Consider the following 21,475-nt stretch of genomic DNA (forward strand, 5'->3'; position numbering starts at 1 on the left):
GACTGCAAAGGCCTTGCAACAACCCTGGATGCTACTGTCCTCTAAGGATCAGATTATTTCAGCTATTTTCTTGGGGGCTCCTATGGTGCCTGCTAGTATGATGGAGGTGGTTCAGAATAGCCGACAGGAGACACAAGCCTCCCTGCTGTTCCCCCACCACATCCCCCAGTGCCTGCTTGCCACTGCACATTTCCTATGACCCCCTGGTCTAAGCCAAATATATGCTGTACCTGCAGCGTGTCCTGATACTGCACAGCTGACTGCATGGCCTCCTCCAGTCGCTCAAGACGCTCCTTCCAGGTCTTGTTCAGGTTTTCCCAGGCACTGTTCATCTGAAAAAGCAAGGAGGAAATCAGCAGCAGCACAAGGCATCAGGAGCACTGGTGGTGCAGTGGTTGCGCAGTGGTTACATTCCTGTACTGCAGCCACTCACTCACAAACCATACGTTTGCGAGTTCAATACCAGCGAAAGGGCTTAAGCTTGACTCACGCTTGCATCCTTCCAAGGAGATCGCTAAAATGAGTACCCAGATTGTTCGGGGCAATTGCCTTACACTTTGTAAACCGCTTAGGGAGTGCTTAAGAGCACTGATAAGCAGTATAGAAATGTACTTGCTATTGCTTGGGAACAAACTGGGCACAAGGATGGCCAGAGTGGGACAAGGAAGGGCAGCCATGCAGCTCACTGGGCAGACCTTCTCAGGTAAGTGATGCTCACAGGGTCTCAGGGGCAACACAGACTCTCCCATCCCCATCTCTAAACTTCACAGCCCTCTTCAGACACTGCCTCTCTACAGGAGACCTTTTGGGTAGGAGGTGAGTGGATACTTCATGCTATGTGTGCTCCACAGACTCTGACATCTGGCTCAGAATGCTGGGCCATATCACAATACTAAGCATGGGTCACACTAGTGCTAATATTGGCGTCTGTCTGGCCCCAAATGAAAACATGGCCTTTTATTACAACCTGTGGGGTCTAATTTATTCTCCTCAAATGTATATGTTAACAACTTTTTAACCTGCTTAATGTTAAATATTGTTTTTAGTTTACATTATTTTATGTTTTAAATCTGGAATCAGTTTAAACTATTACCGTGAGTTCCCACAATATTGGGAGGGATGTAACTTAATTAAATCAATGGGTGCTGTTGTCCATGCAGATGAACAGGCCAAGCTTCCCACCTGAGAATTCCCCCTTTGCTCTGTCTTCCTGACCTCTCAGTTCAGCATTCAAGCCCCTTCCTGAATCCAGTGTGCTACTACATCTACCCACCTCATCAATGCTTTTCTTCACTTCTGGTTTTTCTGTCTCGCCACAGGCAAAAATAAGATCAGTCCCAAGTATCCGGATAAATTCCAGTTCTTCATGCAAACTGTCCGTTTCTTCCTTGATAGTCTGAAGATAAAGTCACAGACAGAAACACATACACCTTTGTTATAACAATATGCAGGAGATTTGCCAAAATGGTTCAATCAGTCACAGAGCAATGCCAGAGGTAGAAACTATTTATTTGAATCTTCTCTATTTTGAGTGTTTGCATTTAATCTGTTATATTGACATGCGATCTTGAAGTGTATCCTCTTAAAGCAAGCAAGACCATCCGTGTCTGTCATCCTATGGAGTCAAAGAGTATCTACACTGCACAGGGATTGCAGCATGATTCAACTTTTAACAGTCATGGCTTTATTCACAGGATCTTGAGATCTGCAGTTTGGTAAGGTAGCAAACTCTGCTTAGGGAGTTTCAATCCACAATACTGAACTACAGTGTTAAAGATCTCTAACAGAATTTTAAGTCCTTCACCAAATTCTAAATACCAGATTTCACAAGGTGGAGACAAGGCAGTTAAAATAGTATTAAACCACTAAAGTTGTGCAGCGCAGACACTTGAAGAATCAGCATCTTGATGTACATTACAGAATTGGAAGGATACTACTCTTATCCAACTTTGTTTACAGTAGTGGTATAATGCATATAATGCAAGAGAGCATGGGGCATTTTGTGGCGACATGTTCAGAGTTTGCTATATGAAGCAGTTCATCCCTTTCACCTGTAGCAGAAATGACTTCTTTTGCTGTTCTTACCTCTGCTGCTTCAACCTGCTGCTTAATGATAGATGGGTCAATTCCGGGACTCTCCAGGTCATGGACAATGTCCTGCGTATCTCGGATGGTGGTCAGGAGGGCAGCCATGTCGTACCAGAATTTCTCTGCCAGTTCTAGGACGTCAAGGTATTTGATTTCCCGTTCCTCTGCCCGAGCTCTGATGTCTTCCCAGAAGAACACCATCTGATCTAATTTGTCCTGGATTTCTGTAATGGAAGGACGCGTATTTTAAAAACAACAACAACAACAACGAAGTTAAAGCACAGAATAAGGTTTTTTCTTCTTCGTGGTCTCTGCGAATCATACAAATGGGTTTTACTGCGCCTGCGCAGTGCTGTTCAGAAACTTCCAGAATCACTGGGTAAAGTACACTTTGCAACATATAGAAACTTTTTGGCGGTAGCCCCGCCCCCCCTCCTATAAAGCCCCAGTTCCCGCTCTTTTCCCCAGTTCCATTTTTCCGCCGTGTTTGGCTGCTGTTTGGAACTTCGCTCTCGTAGCTTGTTGTTGAATCACTGTTTGGCTTTTGACTCGGACTGTTTTTGGACTTCGCTTCTTCTGACTTCCCTGCTGTGTTGACCAACCGGACTGTTGACCTCGCGTTTGGATTCCGTTTTGGCCTGTCGTCTTTGGTGATGTCGCCACCCTTCAAGAAGTGTGACGTCTGTGGGGGAAAGGTCCCCGTCCAAGACCCTCATTCGTCCTGCCTTCTCTGTCTAGGAAGAGACCATGACGCCAAGGCTTGCCAGTTGTGTAAGTCCATGTCCTCCCAGGCCAGGAAAAATCGGGAGTCTCGCCTGACCTCCGCGATTGCCCAGGGGAAAATCTGGGAGGGGGACCCTCGTCCTTCGTCGGCTCCGTCTGCGTCCGCCGCGGCCCCCTTGCCTCCTGCTCAGGCCAGTCCGGCTAGCGCTCCACCAGCTCTGGCTTCTCTGACCCAGGATATCGGGCAGACCGACCAGGCCCCCGCTGTGGCCCGTGGTTCCTCGAAACCCAGTGCCACCTCCAAGCCTGCCCATCTGCCTCAAAAATCGGATGCGGGGGCATCCCTGACTCCGTCAGCCTCGGTCCGGGAGGAGGCGACGACTTCTAAGTGGGTGGCTGCTGGTCATAAGTCCCGTGGGGCGGCTACAGCTTCGGATGCAAGCCCCAGCAGGTTTAAGGGCAGTAATAAACCCTCCAAGGAGGGCGCAAGGGTCGCTGATAGCTCGATCCCGTTCTTCCCTCCTGACGCGCCACGGGATTCGGTTTCCTCCAAGAAGAGGGATCCGTCCACGATCAGTTCCACTCCAGAGGTCCCAGCGGCAAAGAAGGCTAAGTCCCGGGATCATGCCAAGTCCCGTTCCGAAGCCGGGACCGACAAGGAGGGTTCTCGAGGCCGCCCACGCTCCCGATCTCATTCCCCACGATCCAAGGACCGTCGGCCGGCGTCCTTGGACCGACGACGCACCACTAAGGGCTGCTCCCTGCATAAGAAGCCCGCCGCTGTGGACGCTCCAGCTGTTGTGGTGAGCCATCTTCCAATTGCAGAGCTGTCGACCTCCACGACCGCTTTGGATGTTGACCTGGACGAGGAAGGGACCCATTCTCACGGGAGGAGGTCGCCAACGCCCTCACCAGTGCGGGGCTTAGATGCCGATGAATACTTCTACGACTCGGAGTCTGACAGGTTTTACATGGCCGTTCCCAGGGACGTGGCTATGTTTAAGTTTCCTCCTAGAGACAATTGGTACCAAGAGGACATGGCATCTCGTACCTCGGTGTGCCCTCGCTCTCCTCCCCGCCGCGGGACTGCTCAGGCCAGAACGGGAACGGTGGTGCATGCTATCCCCTCCGACTCGGAGCCGGATCTTCCCCCCGAATCCGAGGCGCCTTCAGACGATGATGACCGTGCGGACGACTTCTCCTTGGGCCTCCACCAACCAGAGCCTGCTTCGCCGACCGATGACGTGCGCTCCTTTAGTGAGTACCTTATTAAAATGTCCCGTGCTTTGGACATCGAGTTGGCCTATCCTGAGGAGGCAGCCAAGGATCTGATCGAGCGACGGGTGCAAGGCCGGGTGCAGACACCGCCGTCGATACCGTTCCTGCCCTTGCTGGAGTCCCTTGTCAAACGCTCCTGGGACGCTCCCGCTTCTCTTTTGGGACCGCCGCGCAAGATAGAGTCCCTCTATAAAGTCTCATCTCCCAATGCCCCCTGGCTGGCTTCCCACCCTCGCCTCAACTCCACAATTGTTGAAGGGGCCCAGCGCACCTCCTCCCAACGTCAATCCTCACTCCCCTTGGACAAGGAGGCCAAGAAGATTGATGCTCTCGCGAGGAAGGCATACACGGTGTCGGCGTTGACGGTCAAGGCTGTAAATTACACCGCCTGTATGGGGGCCTATGTCCAGACCCTCATGGAGGGAATCTCCCCGATCATGTCGGATGCCCCTGATGAGGTGCAGCGCACCTTGGAAGAGATCAGGGACGAGGCGCACTCAATCGGAAGCTGGCTGATTACCGCGTCCAGGAATATGGCAGAGTGCACCGGTCGAGCCATGGCAGCCTCCATCGCACTTCGACGTCATGCCTGGCTCCGTGGGTCAGACCTCAGCCAAGGCGTTCGGTCCGCAATCGAGGTGATGCCCATCGATAACTCGGGGCTCTTCCACGCCGACACGGACGACAAGCTAAACAGAAAGTTTAGAATGAAGGCAGCAGCTAGGAAGCACGGCATGTCTGCCCCGGGCACTCCTCCGTTTCACAAGCGACTCCGTCCCTGGCATCACCAACAAGGTCAGTCCCAGAGACCATTCTATCAGGATCGCCAGTTCAATCAACAGGGCTCCCAGCGACAGAGGTACCCATCCCAGTCCTCTTCTTCTGGTTGTTGGCCTTACCCTCCTAAATATCGCAAGGCTCGAAGGCAGGATGCTGACCAGCCTAAAAAGAGGGCATGAAGCCCCCCTGCGCACTTCGTTTTGCCTAGCCCCTATTTTTTGAACATTCTTCGGCCCTATGCCACCGTGTGGGCCTCCATCACTTCCGATGCTTGGGTCCTGACCATCGTCCGAAGGGGCTACCCCCTCGAGTTCGAAGAGCTCCCTCCCACCAGAGCGTTTCTTGCCACTGCCCCCTCGGACACCCTTCTCGACGAAGTGCACTCTCTCCTTCAAAAAGGGGCCATATCACCCTTGCCACCAGAACTACTGTCCAGGGCCTTTTTTTCCAGGTACTTCACGATACCGAAGTCAGATGGTGGAATCAGACCCATATTGGACTTAAGGGGACTTAATTCCTTTTTACGATACCGACGTTTCCATATGGTGACTTTAGCTTCCATTTTGCCTTTGCTTCACCAGGACCTCTGGTTCGCGACAGTGGACTTGAAAGACGCTTACTTTCATGTGGGAATTCAGGAGTCCCACCGGAGATTCCTTGCCTTCGCCATTGGCTCTGTTGCGTACCAGTACAATGTCCTCCCGTTTGGCCTGGCCACAGCTCCAAGGGTCTTCACAAAGTGCATGGCCCCGGTGGTGACTTACCTTCACCAAAAAGGCTTCAGGGTCTTCCCATACCTGGACGACTGGCTGTTTGCAGCCCCCTCGCGAGAAGAGCTGCAGAGCGGCATCTGCTTCACGCTGCATCTCCTGTCGGACTTGGGACTGGTTGTCAACCTGGAAAAGTCTCACCTGGTCCCAGCCAAGCAGGTCTGGTTCATCGGCTCCATTCTCGACTCCGAAGAATGCACCGCATATCTCCCTCAGAACCGTTTCCAAACCTTGTCAGTCGCGGTACAGGTCGTTCGGGCCCACAGGAGAGTGAGGGCCAGGGATGTCCAGGTTGCCCTGGGACACATGGCGTCCACTACATTCGTCACCCCATGGGCAAGATTACGGCTGAGGCCTCTTCAGTCGTGGTTCCTGTCGGTCTTCGACCCCATGTCAGACCCTCCAGACAGATGGCTCACTGTACCGAGGCCCGTCGCCGCTTCCTTGTTGTGGTGGCTAGATTCCCACAATGTTTGCGTCGGCATGCCCTTCATCCAGCCCCAGCCGCAGTTGACCCTAACGACGGATGCGTCGATGGAAGGCTGGGGCGCTCATCTTTTGGACCTGTGTGTGAAGGAGAGGTGGTCTCGGCAGGAGGGTGCCCTCCACATCAACGCATTGGAAATGCTGGCTGTGGAGAAAGCTCTCAAGGCCTTCGAATCCAGCGTCACGGACAAGGTGATCCTTCTCAGAACGGACAACACAACCGTGATGCACTATGTCAACAAACAGGGAGGTACCAAGTCGAGGACCCTCCTGGACATCATCTTGAGAATCTGGGACTGGTATATCCCGAGGGGCATCCTTCTCCAGGCGATTCACCTGCCGGTAGATGAAACACCTTGGCGGATCGCCTCAGCAGGACCGCCTCAACCTGCCACGAGTGGAGGCTTCATCCAGAGACGGTCTACGACCTGTTTTGTCGGTGGGGAACTCCTCTAATTGACTTGTTTGCAACCGCCTCCAACAGCCATTGTCCCCAGTTCTGTTCCCGAATGCGTCACGAGAGATCCCTCGGAGATGTGTTCGCTCTCGATTGGTCCGGGGAGATGCTCTACGCCTTTCCCCCGTTCCCTCTGCTCACCAGGGTGGTCTCGAAGATGTTGAGAGACCACGTTGATGCGATCCTCATCACGCCGTGGTGGCCGAGACAGCCGTGGTTCCTGTCGCTTCTTCACCTCTCCAACGACGAGTTTCTTTGGCTGGAACCGCGACCAGACCTTCTTACTCTCCAAGACGGGAGAGTCCGACACCCAGACATCGACTCGCTACCGATGGTGGCATGGAGGCTCCGCTGACAACGCTCCCACCGTCGGTACAGAGGGTGATCCGGGCCGCGCAGAAACTGGTGACCCAGAGGTCCTACGCCTCCCAAGTGGAGAAGGTTTCTTCACTTTCTTGATGAAAAGCACCTGCCACCACACCGCATTATGGTACCGGTAGTACTGGAGTTCCTGATGTCATTGGTGGACACGGGCTTGTGCCTCACGTCCGTGAAATGTTATCTTTCTGCCATTTGTTCTTATTTTCAATATGATGGATTGCCTTCCTTTTTCAGGGACCCCCTTGTCAAAAACTTTCTAAAAGGTTGCAACAACCTTCACCCACAGGTTTCTGCCCCGGCCCCAGCGTGGAGCTTGGATGTTGTGCTGTCCGCTCTCCAGTCCAAACCCTTTGAACCCTTGGCCACAACAGACTTAAGGCTGCTGACTTGGAAGACTGCCTTCCTTGTGGCCATCACTTCTGCCCGTCGGGCTGGAGAACTTTGTGCCTTACGGAGGGATGAACCCTTCCTTCGGTTCCACAAGGACAAGGTGGTGCTCCGAACCGACATCACCTTCCTCCCTAAGGTAGTTTCATTTTTCCACATGTGTCAGGACATTGTTTTGCCTTCCCTGGCTTTGAACCCGTCCACTGCTGAGGAGCGCAGCCTGCATATGCTGGACGTTCGCAGGGCTTTGGCGTTCTATCTGGACAGAACTTCGGGTTTGAGCCGTTCCGAAAGACTTTTTCAATGTTATTCGGAACCTAGAAAAGGACTGCCGGTGTCGGCTCAGAGACTGTCCAAATGGGTGGCAAATACCATCCATCTCGGCTATGAACTGTCGGGCAAACCAACTCCGGCCAGGGTGCGCTCGCATGCGACCAGGGCGGTAGCTGCATCCTCTGCCTTCCTTGCAGGAATCTCCTTAGAGGACGTATGTAAGGCTGCTGTCTGGTCCCAGCCTTTGACCTTTATTAAGCATTACAGGCTGGACACCAGGTCCAAGAGGGATGCAGCCTTTGGGAGGGCAGTGTTGGTTTCGGGATTGCATTGACTGCATTGTTATGCATTTTTGCATTGATTGCTCGATTCTACCATGCTGTGTGTACAGTTGAATTCCTTTGCATATGTCGTTTACTGACAATGATTGCTGGTTTGCTGGATTTATGTACCTCGGGTTCTGCTTCTGGGTACTGTAATCACCTGTGCTGTTACCATGGTTGCTCTAATTTGCACTGTTCAGGTATCCCTCAGGTAACAAAGAGAGACTGACTCAAGTTTGACTGTTTACAAGGTTTATTGTGAAAATAAAAACAGTTGTTTACCTAGCTTGGTTTCAGGACACTCCCTCCGCCGTTACCTAAGCTTGTCAGTCTAAACCCATTTGTATGATTCGCAGAGACCACGAAGAAGAAGGACAGGTTACTCACCTGTAACAGTATTTCTTCGAGTGGTCATCTGCGAATACATACAAATCCCGCCCATCCTCCCCTTGGTGTCCTGCTCAGTTTGGCTCTGCTGACATCGCCTCTTGGCGGAAAAACTTGGAACTGGGGAAAAGAGCGGGAACCGGGGCTTTATAGGAGGGGCGGGGCTACTGCCAAAAAGTTTCTATATGTTGCAAAGTGTACTTTGCTCAGTGATTCTGGAAGTTTCCGAACAGCATTGCGCAGGCGCAGTAAAACCCATTTGTATGTATTTGCAGATGACCACTCAAAGAAATACTGTTACAGGTGAGTAACCTGTCCATCTCAATTAGGTTAAGAAAGGATTGTTTAAAAACAAAACATGTCTGACATCAAGGAACACACAGGAATCTCCATGATATGCTGGAGCAAACGTGACAATTTAAGGCTTGCTTCGGGCAAGCTAAGTGTGCTTACCTTTGGCTGCCAGATCCTTGTCCGCTCCTTGCGACCGCCCAATCAGCTCTTCCCCACGGCGTTTCAGAGCTTCAAATGATGGCTGCAGCTTCTCCAGCTCCATTGCGGCATTCTTGTTTTCACTGATGCATTCTCGGATTTTTTCTACCTCAGCTGGGATCAGCGGGGGCATGCGTAACCGGGAGGAGAGGTTCTCCAGCGTCTCCAGCATGGGCTCAATCTTATCATGGAACTAAACAGAAGGAAGGAAAGTAAGTGGGGGTACAACTGGGATTCCACTCTACAGAACTATTGGGAATAACCAATGGAGCTTTGGAGTACTTTAATCTTTACGTGCTGCTCTTTCTATTTATTTTTAATCAGCAGGGTCTCCTAGAACTAAGGTCCTTTCCCACTTTTTCCTTGTAGAGCTAGAATACCAATTTTGCTCTGGAACTGCTGCTTCTGGTTTTATGGAGACAGCTTGAAACTGTTATGTCTCTGGCCAAGCAAAAGAAACAGCGTACAGGTTTTGGTCAACAAGGAACAGAGGAAGATTGCTTTAAAGTTTTATCTGCATGGATGCCCCTTTGGGAAACATGTGGGTTGTTTCCTTGGTTTCCCTCCCAGGAAGGCTTTTAGATTTTCCTGGCAGATATTTAAGATAATACTGACACATCACCTCCAGAAATGACGTCAGTGTGATTATTTAAGCCATGGATAATGTAGAAAAAACTGCAGCCATCTTAGTCATCCCTAATGGAAGTCTTTTCTAATACTGTAGAATCCACACATACTCTGAGCAAAAACATGAACACTTGTTTGTCACCGAGAGGAATAACAGGTTTAAAATGTCCCAGGGTTGTAGACATGGGCCTAGTGAAGCTGATTCTGGTGGCTAAGAATCTGAGCCAGGAAATTTCCAATTCAAATCTCTCACTAGGTGGCCCTTAAACAAGCCAACCTGCCCTCACCTCTGCCTGCCCTTCTGGTTGTCCCTGCTTCACATGAGAGGCTGTTCTAAGGAACACTGAAATAATTGTTGGGCAAAACGCTTTGAACCTTCTGCAAAAAAATGACCACCTAATGTATGAAATGATAATGTGTATCAAGACAGCAATGGCTGCCCATCAAAGAAAGCAAATTCAAGTCAGAACTAACCACAGTGCAACCACTCACACCAATCCTTCAAAATCCATAAAATGCATTTGATTAATTTTCTATTTCCACTGCTGAACTACAGCAGACCCCCCTTTCTCCCTGCTGTGCTCCCTATTGCCTCTGAAGCTTCTCCTGGTTCCTAAAGCAGGGCTTGTCATTTGGCCCTGAGTGCATGCTGAACTCCTGCTGCTGCCTGTGGATCAGTCAACCATTTCATAAGCCAGCTGCATGGGATTTGGCTTTGTTTTTGAGATTCTGGCTACTAGCTTGACCTCACTCTTCCTTCGAAAGCACCTAATGGAAGCAGGACCCACAGTCAGCTTGGATAGATTTCAAGGGGAGCAAAGGGAACACACTGTGTGTCTGTCTTCTGATAGCGCAAAGAAGGGAACACAAAGAGAAAGGGTGTGGAGATCCACCTACAGATCTTCTCCTTCAGCTGAAGCAACAGTTATATCACACAACGCCCAAAACAAATCTTTCCCAGCTGCTGCTCTTGACAGCATTCCTGTCCACTGCTTTGCCCTCTCCACAAATTGTTTCAATGGCTGCAAGATTGGCCTCAAAATTGGGGAAGGACAGCATGGACTATTCCTAGTTGGATAACTGGTTGGTTTTTGAGGTGCTTTCCCAAAAATCCACACTGATAGGTTTCACTCTTATCAAATCTGAGTGGCTACTCAGCTTCCAACATCTGAGGATGCTCCAGAATCCCAATATAATGAAGAGTAATTACGTTTATAAATTTATTACAAGAGGAAGTTTTGTGGACTAAAGCAGTGCTACTCAAAGTAGTGGCTCTTCATTTTGTGTTCTTGCAAGAGGCCAGCCTGGCTACTCCTTTGGAAACTTTTTCAATGTAACTCCCAAGGAAGGATAGACTGGTGCTTATTTTTGCTATGTAGGAAAGTAAGCATGTGAGATGAAGGGAGAATGTCTTACCTCTGATATCTGTCATGGTTGGGATGCAGTCAACACAACAATGAAATGTGAAGAGCACGCAGGGAAGACGGGAACGGGCACCGAAAACGGACAACATAGGACACAGACGCAATGGGAAGGGTGATGAGACGGAAGGCGGAGGAGGAAAAACTAAGTTAATATGAGTGCAAACCAAAAGGGAAATAAGTGACTAAACAATACAAATATATGTTTTGTTTGAATATCATGAACGGATGTGACACAGAACAAATTCTGGGCTAATGTAACACTATTAGCAGTGGATAACGTTTGACTAAGTTCCAAATAGCATGCAAGACAAATTTGTTGAAATGACAGCAGCGATTCTTCACTTAAACTCAACATTACATTTAAAAATTTGTGGCACAAAAAGGAATATTAGACATAGATGGGAGAACAAACACATCTGGATTAAAAACAAAAACCTCCTCTTGGCTACTGCTGTTAGAAATTCCTGCCCGACATTACATTTAATTTCTCCTTGCTTTGACATCACACAGCCCATGCTATCGGATCCCAGCTAGATGGCAAGTCCACTTCCAGGACATCTCTTCCACACACATTCCGTGTGTTTCTCAGCCAAGGAGTTACAAGTTCCTTCACTGCACTAGGAAGCTACAGCTACATCTCAGAGTAATCAGCAACTGGAGTAAATCTAGCATGTTTTATGGAGAGTGTGGTCGCACAAAACAATGTGACTGAGCAGTCTTTAGGGAAGATGCACCCTTTCTGGGCCACCTCCCCCAACAATGTGCTGTACCAAACCCTCTGAAAGACAGGCCCAGGGGTCTGGGCAAGGAATGGACTGACAAACCTGGGTTGACTGTGAGACAGCCTCATCCAGTGCCAGGGCCCGCTGCCGGACTTCCTCTTTGATGCGTGAATAGGTGGCTTCTGCTGCCAGGTATTTTTCCTGCACCATCTCGCCTTCCTCAGGGTTCAGCTCCTTCAGCTGGGGTCCAATTTTCAGCAGCTTGTCAATGTGGGGTTTGTGTTCAGCGATCGACTCCCTCAGTTGCTGCAAAGAACGGCCCATGAAGAGTGCAAAATCAATACCTCCGTTTCTGTCTGCCTTGTGATTCTCTGGCCCCAAGCTCACGAAGAAAAAGACTAGACTCAGCAGTTAAAACCAAAATGTTTACTGGCTTCAGATGCTTAAGCAACATCAGATAGAGTAACTGAATGCTACAAGATATGGACACTGCACTGACTGACCCCAGTCTTGGATGAACCAAGCCGTCTTGAAAGAAAGCATGAGAATGATGTGGGCTTTCAAAATTTGCACTGCAAATCCATTTTAACAACATGATCCAGCAACAACTTTGAAAGTTAGCCATCTCTCTGAGCAACATGAGACTACTGTTCTGTTTTCTATTATTGATTGGGGTCCATAGAGGAATGTTGGATACGTTTTGGATCTTGCCAAATTAACTCCACCTTTCAACCTGCCACCAGCTCCCTTCTTCTTCTACCATTAGCGTCTTCCACTTTCCTGATAGCCTATTCCATATACCCTGCTTGCAACGTACCCTCTGCCAACTTGCAAACTAGCTCTTTTCTCCAGGTACTTGCAATGGTTTCCACATTCAGCGCAACAGCAAAGCTCAAGAGCTCACTTGAAACAGGGATTTTTATTTGGAGCTAATGTCCCACAAAGACACTGGAGAAACTTCTTTCTCATAAGTGGAGTACGGTGGAGCCACAATCTTGAAGCCACAACATCCCAAGGCCCTCCCCCTCCATTTACCCTCATGTCCTCTTGCTGCTGCTTGAGATGCTCATGGTCAATGGCTGGAGGGGGCAGTTGCCCAATCAGTGTCTGTGTCTCCTCAAGCCAAGGGTTCAGCTCTTCATATGTCTCCCAGAACTGGTTGACCAAGACCTGGGCACGCTCTAGACGTGCATAGCGCTCTGAATTGAGGTGGCTGATGTCGTTGTACTGCTGCAGAAGGGACTCGGTCTTCTCCTGGAGGAAGAGCTCAGGGTCAAGTATGTGAAGATATCTACTAAGAAGGTGCCACACCTTCTTGCATTTAATATTAAAAATGCCAAATTTTTCAACACTAAAGAACTGCTCACTCCCTCCATTCTTTGGCAGTACATTTGGCCCCTGAAAGGTCCCAGAGGCAGAAATGTGTCCACCCCCGCTCCAGAACATGGCTTCCACAAACATTTTAATGAATTTTCCCTGCCCTGTATTCATTTTCCTCTTTGCCTGAATATGTTCCATCTGATTTTCTCTTTAGGCTATTAACATTTCTTCAGGAAACTGAACAATGAGATAAATCTGCCTGTATCACATTATGAAGTGACAAGAACATGTGTCTCAAATTGTGCTTTCCTTTGGGTTATTGAAGTGAGCCGCTTCAGCTGCCCTGGCTGCCCTTTCCAGCCTGAGCATTCCAGACCTGGTCTTGGAGACATGGGATTACCTGCAGCATGGCCTTCTGCTCCTCTCCACACGTCCCAAAGATCTCACTCCGCTGACTCAGTAGCTCATCCATGGAATCTTTGTGCCGAATTATGTCAATGGAGAATGCCTGCATGGATGGAGATGAACAAGAGAAAGCATTTGTTTAAAAAGCAAGGGATGCATGAAAAGAGAGACAATGAACACTGCTCCATATCTTCTTTGCAAGTTAATTTTGGACCAAAATGTTGGCAGATTTTTTGCCCTCTACCAAAGCAACAATGCAGTAAACAGTGATCAAGACCAGTTTTGAGCTAACCATCTTTTACCTGTCCACACAAAATAAGTGTCCTGATTCAACTGTCTTGCCCCCTAGGCCCTCCTATTGAAATCTTTTGTTCAACTGGAGCAGCAACTGTAATGTTTGGTACATTGTTTAATAGAACACCTGATTCCTCCCCCATTATCAATCTTTCATCTTGACTCCCTTTTGTGATTGTTTGAATCAAGACATCACTGTATTTTCTCAGGTTTTGCTACTCCTTTGGCTTCTCTTCTTCTTTTGCTCCAGCCAACGTACCACTTTCCATCTTTAGAAGAAGTTTCTATGCAACCCTCCTCAGAACAGCTACCTAAACCTCCCTACAGACACAGTTAAAAGTGTTGCTTTGCCCTCCTCTGCCTTCAGTGGACACATGTTTTGTTTTCCTCATTGGGCCAGACAGATAAAGATGGACATCCCTTGCTCCTCCGCTTCCACTGACAAATATGAAGCCCCTTTTGCCTGCTACTTACCTTTTGGACCTGAAGCTGCGCAGTGGTTTGGTCCTGCTCCAGGCGGATTGGGCCAAGCGCCATCAACTTCCGTTTTGTCTCCGCAACCCAGGCAAGTTCTGAATCAGCCGCTTGCTCATACTAGGATCAGGAAGGAGCAGAGAACAGTTACCAAAATAGAACCAGGAAAATATTGCACTTCCCTTGGCATGCAACCTGCTATGGTTACCGTGGAACAGCTACAAGCCTGCACATGCATTAAACCAGAAGTGGGCAACTTTGGTGGGGCTGGGGCCAGCCCCTTCCAGCGAGAACTCACTAAGGGTCACACTCCCCAAAATCTGAAAGTGTCCAGAAGTTTGCTTCTGGTTGTCTGTGTAGTAGAACACCCTTATTAAAAGAAGAATATGTTCCCTGGAGGCTTCCAGAATCTGAACTTTCTTCTTTTTTATGAAAGGGGAGATCTAGAGACTACAAAACCAGGCAGGGAAACATGTGTGGCCTGTCTGTGCTGTAGCCAAAAAACAATGGGCCTCTGTGCGAAACTGTCCAGCACAGCAGAAGAAAGAGGTCTGAGAATTCAGGGCAGATCTGGGCAAAAGAAGAACAAGCAAACCAAGGCCCAAGTTTCTCTTGGTCACATAACCACATTGTGATCTGACCACAACACATCCATTATTTTAAGCAAGACAATATCCAACCCACTTGAAGCTTTCTCTCCCCTCGTGGCACTCGGCAGAATTTTGGCAACCTTTGCAACAATATTTTCAGTTCCCAAGTGCTGGAAGTCAAGGTTTTAAGAATCACTAACTGTGCACAGAGTTAGAAATTTTCCAGGAGTCCCATAAATATTCTAGAAATTTAAATGATTGTGGGGAAAAAAATGGACACATTTGGCACCAGTCAAAAGAGTCTCAGGACCTTCTCTGCACCAAGATCTTAACCATCCAAGGCACTGCAAGGGGAGAAACAAGTCTCTCTCTCTTTGTCACATACACAACTCACCTCCCCCCACACCATCACTTACTACCCACGTACCTGTTGGGACCGTTGTATTGCGGCATCTATTTCTTCTACTCTTTGCTTGATGGTGTCACTGATCTGCTTGTAGCGCTCATTTGTGTCCGAGACAAGCTTATCCAGCCCCTCCCGGGCACGCCAGGGCACCAGCTCCAAGAGGGCACGACTCACTTCATTCACGGTGTCAAGGATCAGCCTGTGCTCCATCACTTCTTTCTTTAGTTCCTGAAATTTAAGGGGGGAAATGTCCAGTTCCCCTCTGTGACTGCGCAGTCCTTTTGCTCCAAGTTTAGAGAGGAGGCATTTCTCTCTTGTTGCTCTTGTTAGCTGCCCTTGTGTCAACCCCGACTCATGGCAACCCTCTGGATGAGACACCACCAAGACCCCCTGTCTACTGCTCTCTGCTTCGGTCCTGCAAACTCAGGCCAATGACCTTCCTAATTCAATCTATCCAACTGACCTGCAGTCTTCCTCTTTCTAGTACCCTCTAGCTTTCCTAGCATTGTTGTCTTTTTCAATGTATCACGCCTTCTCATAATGTGGCCAAAGTATGACAGTCTCAGTTACACCCTGTGGAGGGCATTTGAGGGATATTTAACCCCCCCCCCCCCGGTAATGGTGCTGTAGGAGGTATGGTTCTTCAAGATCTCTTGGGTGCCCATGCAGCTTCCTAGCTTCCCCCAGTTGCCCACTTCCACTGCAAACTGTAACCTGGCCTCATTTGGGTGATGGTGGTTTGGTACCTTCTGTCTCTGCTGGAACTGAGGGATCTGCTCCCCGACGGGCGAGAGCCCCCCGCCAGACACCAGTTCCTCCTCCACCTGGCTCATCCAGCCAGTCAGCTCCTCATGTGTAGACTGGAACTTGGTGGCCAGCTGCCGAGCCTGCTCCAGAGTACGAAGAGCCTTTGAGCTGGCGGCGGTGATGTCTGAATAGCGGGTCTTGATGCCATCCAATTTCTCCTGGATAAGCAGCACCTCTTCCCCTGGGGAATCAGCCACCAAGAGCTTAGCTTGAACAAGCCTTATAATTCCATTTATCATTTTTCTAACATTATTATCTGATATTTTGTACTTTGAGATCCTTCTTTCAGATTCCATCCATCATCCCTTCCCAGAAACAGAGAACAAATGTAGGGAGAGGCAAAAGAGTCAACATACACCCAAGTTTTTAAGTCGCTGAGCATCCAAGAGTCGACGTTGAGGATATAAAGAAGGTGCAGGAACTGAGTATGTTTCTCCATCTTACCTGTGGTTTGCTTCAGAAGGGCCTGCCCATTCTTAATGGCCTGGTCGACGTTCTTCTTGCGGTTCACGATCTCGTCATTCAAGGCCTAGACAGAAAAAGGCATCAAAGGGTGAGTATGCCCAATGTGTTAAACTTTAAATTTTAATAATGTAATGTTTTTAGTTGTTTGAATTGTTTAATTGTTTTTTAAACTTGTATTCTGCATGTTTTATAGTGTTTTAACTTGGACTGTTTTAGATTTGTAAGCTGCCTTGAGTCCCTGTACTGGGAGGAAGGTGGGATAGTAGTAGTAGTAGTAGTAGTAGTAGTAATAATAATAATAATAATATGGTTCTAGTTCCATGGAGGATTGAAGCATCTTTTCCACCAGGGCACATACCAAAACCAGAACACAGGTGAACAAAGATGGCACTCAAAAGCTGAGTGTGGCTCTGTGAGACACTGAAACATGAGTGTCCAGATGCAAACTGAAACCCAGGGTAGGATGAACTGCTGCTATTTTTTTGCCTTGCTAACATGAATGAAGCCACCACTAGTGAGAAGGAAGATCTGGATTCCTTTTGCCACCTCTATTCTATTCTATTCTATTCTATTCTATTCTATTCTATTCTATTCTATATTATATTATATTATATATTTCTTTCTTTCTTTAGAGTATGTATACACTGCTCTTCCACCAGGAAGGCTCCCAGAGCGCCTTACAAAATGTGGATCTGACAGTTCCCTACTCTCAGGCTTGCAGTCTAAATAAAACACAACACACAAGGAGAAGAAAATGGCAGTGTGGGAGGGAATTATGTCCAGCAGATGTTGGCTCTCTCTGAGGCTGTAGCAATGGCAGGTGGGATGGAGAGAGGACCTTTCATCTTTGGCTCTTTCTAACGAAATCTTCCTCAGTCCTCAGATTTCTAACATTGCATTAATTTAAAACTTCAGTCTAGGCATCCAAAGGAAAGAGCAAAAAGCAAATTAACTGAGGTCCAGGAAAGCTCTTTCCCCCCAAAGCAGAAGTGACCTGATCACTTTCACTTTGAGAAAACAGAAAAGTCCCTCCTGGGCCTAAAAGAGCGTTGGACGTTCCAATATGGCTAAGGGTTCCTGGAGGCTTTCTGCAGTGCAACTGGCTGACTTCTTGGTCAAAACACTGTGGAGGCAGGGGGGGCAGCATGCCCTTCCAAAAAGCCTAAGGGGGCTACTTCATGCAACCTGCCCTGCTTGCTCTCAAGGCAAAACCCTTCCCTCGTCACTTCATCTGCAAATAGAGGTAACTAACATTGAGCTGTCTCACAGGGCTGTCGAGCTCCTGGGCACAGAAAATCTTTCTCATTTTTACTGTTTGGTTAAAATCAAAATCAAATCAAACAATCCAAAGAAAGAGAAACACAGGGAAGAAAATAATAACAGTGGCATGGGAGATGGGGAAAGGTGCCAAGTACCAGCTGGTTGGCATGCTGCCTCTGCAGGATGTCCCGCTTGTAATCCTTGACGGCGACTGAGCTGAGCTTGTCCTCCACCTCAGCCAGCCAGTTGAGCACCTCCACCTCGTCCTCCCCAAAGATCCGGGCGTTGACCAAAGCCTGGTCCAGGAGAGCGGCCTTGCGGCTACACCGATCACAAACCTCGGCATAGCGGGACTCCAGTAGGTCCAGCTTCTCAGCTAAAGAGGCCTGCTCCAGGCGGCAACTCAGGACGGTCAGGGACTGACCAAAGCTGACCGCCTGAGTCACAGCCGGAGCCTGGCTCTTTATCTCTTCCTCTAGAGCCTGGGTGTTCAAGAGGATTTGAAATAAAACAAAATGGAGAGAGAGAAAAAACAAAACAGAAAAGGCAAACTGAAATGTGATTGTGAAATGGAACAAACTCAAACAGGGAGGAAAAATAAATCTGAACCAAAACTAAATCATGAGTATTGCTGATGATTATACAAACTCAAAAGATGTAATCCACCCACATAAGGGCAAATCATGTATGTCATACAAATGGTTTTAATCAAGGATGATGATGCAAAAACAGTGAGGCATGGATTGGCAGGCCAGAACACAAAAAGGGTAATCACAAAGGCTTCTTTTTTCATGGCATAAAGACAAGAGGTAGTGAATTGCCTCCTGGTGAGCCAAGGTTTTGTCTATCCAGAGAAAGGGTAGTGATTGTCCCCTGCAAGATGGTCATCATCTCGTTGTCGGCTAAATTAATGTGGTAGCACCAAATATCAACAAGGCAGGGCTACAAAATTGTCCTTTCTCAATCTGGATGTTCTCCACAGATGTAGACTATCACTCCCATCATTCCCAGCTAACTTGGAGAAGGAGGATGGGGAAGGCCACTGTTCCCTGGAAGCTCAGGAAATTCAATGGAACGTATTTCTGAGTAGACAGCCACACCGTCATCCTAAGTGCAGAACTTCAGGATTCATCCTAAGTGCAGAACTTCAGGATTCAATCATTTGGACAATGGCAGGCTATGTATCTCTTTGAGGTCTGTCAAGTTCCGATACAAAGGCTACTATTCCCCACATCCTCAGCACCAACCAACCCATCTTGAGAAGCCTCTATCCACTAGCTCATGTTTTTTTGTTACGTACAGACAAAAACAGACAACCTCATCCAGGGAACTCAAAGCTGCAGACACCTTTGCCCTCCACGTCTCATACAAATCTCTCTAAATATTTGCCAACCTTATGCCGGGTGATCTGCTGCTGGATTTTAGGTGTCTGAGTCCCAATTGGCTCCGAATTGGCCAGTTTCTTCTCTGTCACCGTCAACCAGTCAGAGATGGGCTCCGATGTTTCATGGAACTGCTTGGCCAAAACCAGGATCTCCTCCAGTTGATTTTGCCTGAGGTGAGACAACAAATTCATTCAGATATTGCAGTGTGAAAGGCAACCTTTTCTAAGGTAACCTGGCATTCCCGGAGAGGTTAAGCAGTTGAATGTTCAAGAGCTGTTTTTACTCCAGATATTCCGCAGTCTTCCAGTCTCTCGGTTTCCTGAATCCAGCTCTTAAGATTGGATCCATGACGCCTAAAACATAGGTGGACAAGTAACCTTGAACTAAGAGCCAGTGGCAACTAACAAAATCAGCTGAAGTTATAAAATGGGTCAAGAGTGCTTTAACCCAATTCTTATTACAACAGGCTGCATCAAAGAAAGAAGATCCCCCAGGAATCTTTGCTCCAACAATGCAGATGGAATTCAATACCTCACTATGGTTAGCTCTTACCCTAATTAAAGGGAGCCATACAATCCCTTTCCCAAGAATAACAAAAGGGCTGCCAGTGTGGTTAACAGGGCATTGGGACAGTGAATCCACTATCCTACCAATGTTAATGGAACTATCCAAGGTGCTGAACTCGACCTTACCAAATAGGTTTGGATTAAAACCTGGAGAGGATTCAATCTTCCACTGACACGGAATCCACCAGTTGCTACTGGGCTCTCCTACAGAGCCTTTTAGAGGGGGCCTGTTGTGTTGTTGGCCTGCAGCTCTCCTGCCTGCCTGCAACTTCTGGGGAGGGGGGGGCAGTCCCAGGAGAAGGAAGGAAAAGGACCTGCCAAGCTGGGGATAATTAATGTGGCCCCTGGGACAGCGTGTTTCCTGTGTAATTCTCCTGCACCGTCTAGACAAGCTGGGGATCGATATGTTTGCCTTAGGGTCTTTCAAAAAAAAAAAAAAAAAAAAGGATCAAGTGATCTGAAAAAGCCTCAGGCAGATTCATGCTTAACAAACAGCCAGTTCACAAAGGAAGAGGCGGTTTCTCTTTGTTCCGCACATGGATGAAACCTTTCCAGGGAAAGCAAGAAAGGCAAGGGGGTGGAGCGAGGAGGACATGCATGGCTTGAGGAAACTGCTGAGTTTGGCCATTTCCGCAGATGTTGCACAGCACTCTCTGTGGACTTTCTGGAATGCAGCTGCCAGAGTTTTCTTTCTTTCCCTATTTTTCAGCAGGGCAAAGCAGGAAGGTAGATGTGTAAACCTTCCTCTCCTCCCCAATTCCTACAGCCATCAAACTCCAAAGCTGTTAAGAAGGGACAAACTGTTTCCAAGAAGGAGGGAAGAAATGTGCACCTTTCTGTCCAAATGGGCCTGAGAGTAAACAGTGCCTGAACTTTCCCTAGAAATCAAAATGACTAAACAGAGGTGATTTGAGACCTATCGCCAGCTGACATGATTCACTGGGAAAAGTGGCAATGATTGGAAAAGTGAAAGACAGCAGGAAAAGAGGAAGCCAAGTGAGATGCCATAAGGACATTTTTTGTGGATTTGTAATTGGTTGACCGGCCAAACCCAAAGGGTGCTCAACAATGGCTCCTTTTCATCCTAGAGAGAAGTGACCAGTGGGGTCCCACAGGGTTCTGTCCTGGGCCTAGTGCTATTCAACATATTTATCAATGACATGGATGAAAGAATTATCAAATTTGCAGAGGACACCAAATTAGGAAGACTGGCTAATACCCCAGAGGAGAGGATCAAAATTCAAAATGACCTGAACAGACTGGAAGTTGGGCCAAAGCTAACAAAATGAAATTCAATACGGAGAAATGTAAGGTACTGCACTTAGGGCAGAAAAATGAAATGCACAGATATAGGATAGGGGACACCTGGTTGAATGAGACTATGTGTGAAAGGGATCTAGGAGTCCAAGTAGACCACAAATTGAACATGAGGCCAATGTGATTTTAGGCTGAATCAACAGAAGTATAATCTCTAGATCAAGGGAAGTAATAGTGCCACTCTGTTCTGCTTTGGTTAGGCCCCACCTGGAATATTGTGTTCAGTTCTGGGCACCACAATTCAAAAAGGATGTGGAGAAACTGGAGTGTGTTCAAAGGAGGGCGACTAAAAATGGTGAAGGGCCTGGAAACCATGCCCTGTGAGGAATGACTTAGGAAGCTGGGGATGTTTAGCCTGGAGAAAAGAAGGTTAAGAAGTGATATGATAGCCCTGTTTAAACATTTGAAGGGCTATCATATTGTGGAGGGAGCAGGCTTGTTTTCTGCTGCTCCAGAGAACAGGACCTGGAACAATGGATGCAAGCTCCAGAAAAAGAGATTCCACCTCAACATTAGGAGGAACCTCCTGATAGCAAGGGCTGTTCGACAGCTGAAAACACTCCCTCAAAGGATGGTGGAGTCTCCCTC

The 21,475-nt window shown here is 48.1% G+C and overlaps 1 protein-coding gene across 8 annotated transcripts in view; it reads right to left on the reverse strand.

Moving 5' to 3' along the window:
• MACF1 (microtubule actin crosslinking factor 1) overlaps positions 1-21,475 on the reverse strand; it is a 257,008-nt gene that overhangs the window by 33,243 nt on the left and 202,290 nt on the right. For 7 of the 8 annotated variants that reach the window (XM_089478295.1, XM_089478294.1, XM_089478292.1 and 4 more), the window contains 13 exons: positions 19,013-19,172; positions 17,775-18,101; positions 16,339-16,423; positions 15,834-16,075; positions 15,109-15,315; positions 14,092-14,211; positions 13,319-13,426; positions 12,634-12,852; positions 11,701-11,904; positions 8,787-9,018; positions 2,086-2,312; positions 1,274-1,396; positions 231-332 (listed from right to left, as the gene is read on the reverse strand). In XM_089478295.1, coding sequence (XP_089334421.1) covers positions 231-332; positions 1,274-1,396; positions 2,086-2,312; positions 8,787-9,018; positions 11,701-11,904; positions 12,634-12,852; positions 13,319-13,426; positions 14,092-14,211; positions 15,109-15,315; positions 15,834-16,075; positions 16,339-16,423; positions 17,775-18,101; positions 19,013-19,172 — 2,356 coding nt within the window. The remainder of the gene's footprint in view (positions 1-230; positions 333-1,273; positions 1,397-2,085; positions 2,313-8,786; positions 9,019-11,700; positions 11,905-12,633; positions 12,853-13,318; positions 13,427-14,091; positions 14,212-15,108; positions 15,316-15,833; positions 16,076-16,338; positions 16,424-17,774; positions 18,102-19,012; positions 19,173-21,475) is intronic. The other variant, XM_089478296.1, reaches the window with a different exon arrangement.

The sequence above is a fragment of the Sceloporus occidentalis genome, unplaced genomic scaffold, assembly GCF_023333645.1.
Source record: "Sceloporus occidentalis isolate IW3139 unplaced genomic scaffold, rSceOcc1.0.p SCAF_13, whole genome shotgun sequence".
In the NCBI taxonomy this organism is placed as follows: domain Eukaryota; kingdom Metazoa; phylum Chordata; class Lepidosauria; order Squamata; family Phrynosomatidae; genus Sceloporus; species Sceloporus occidentalis.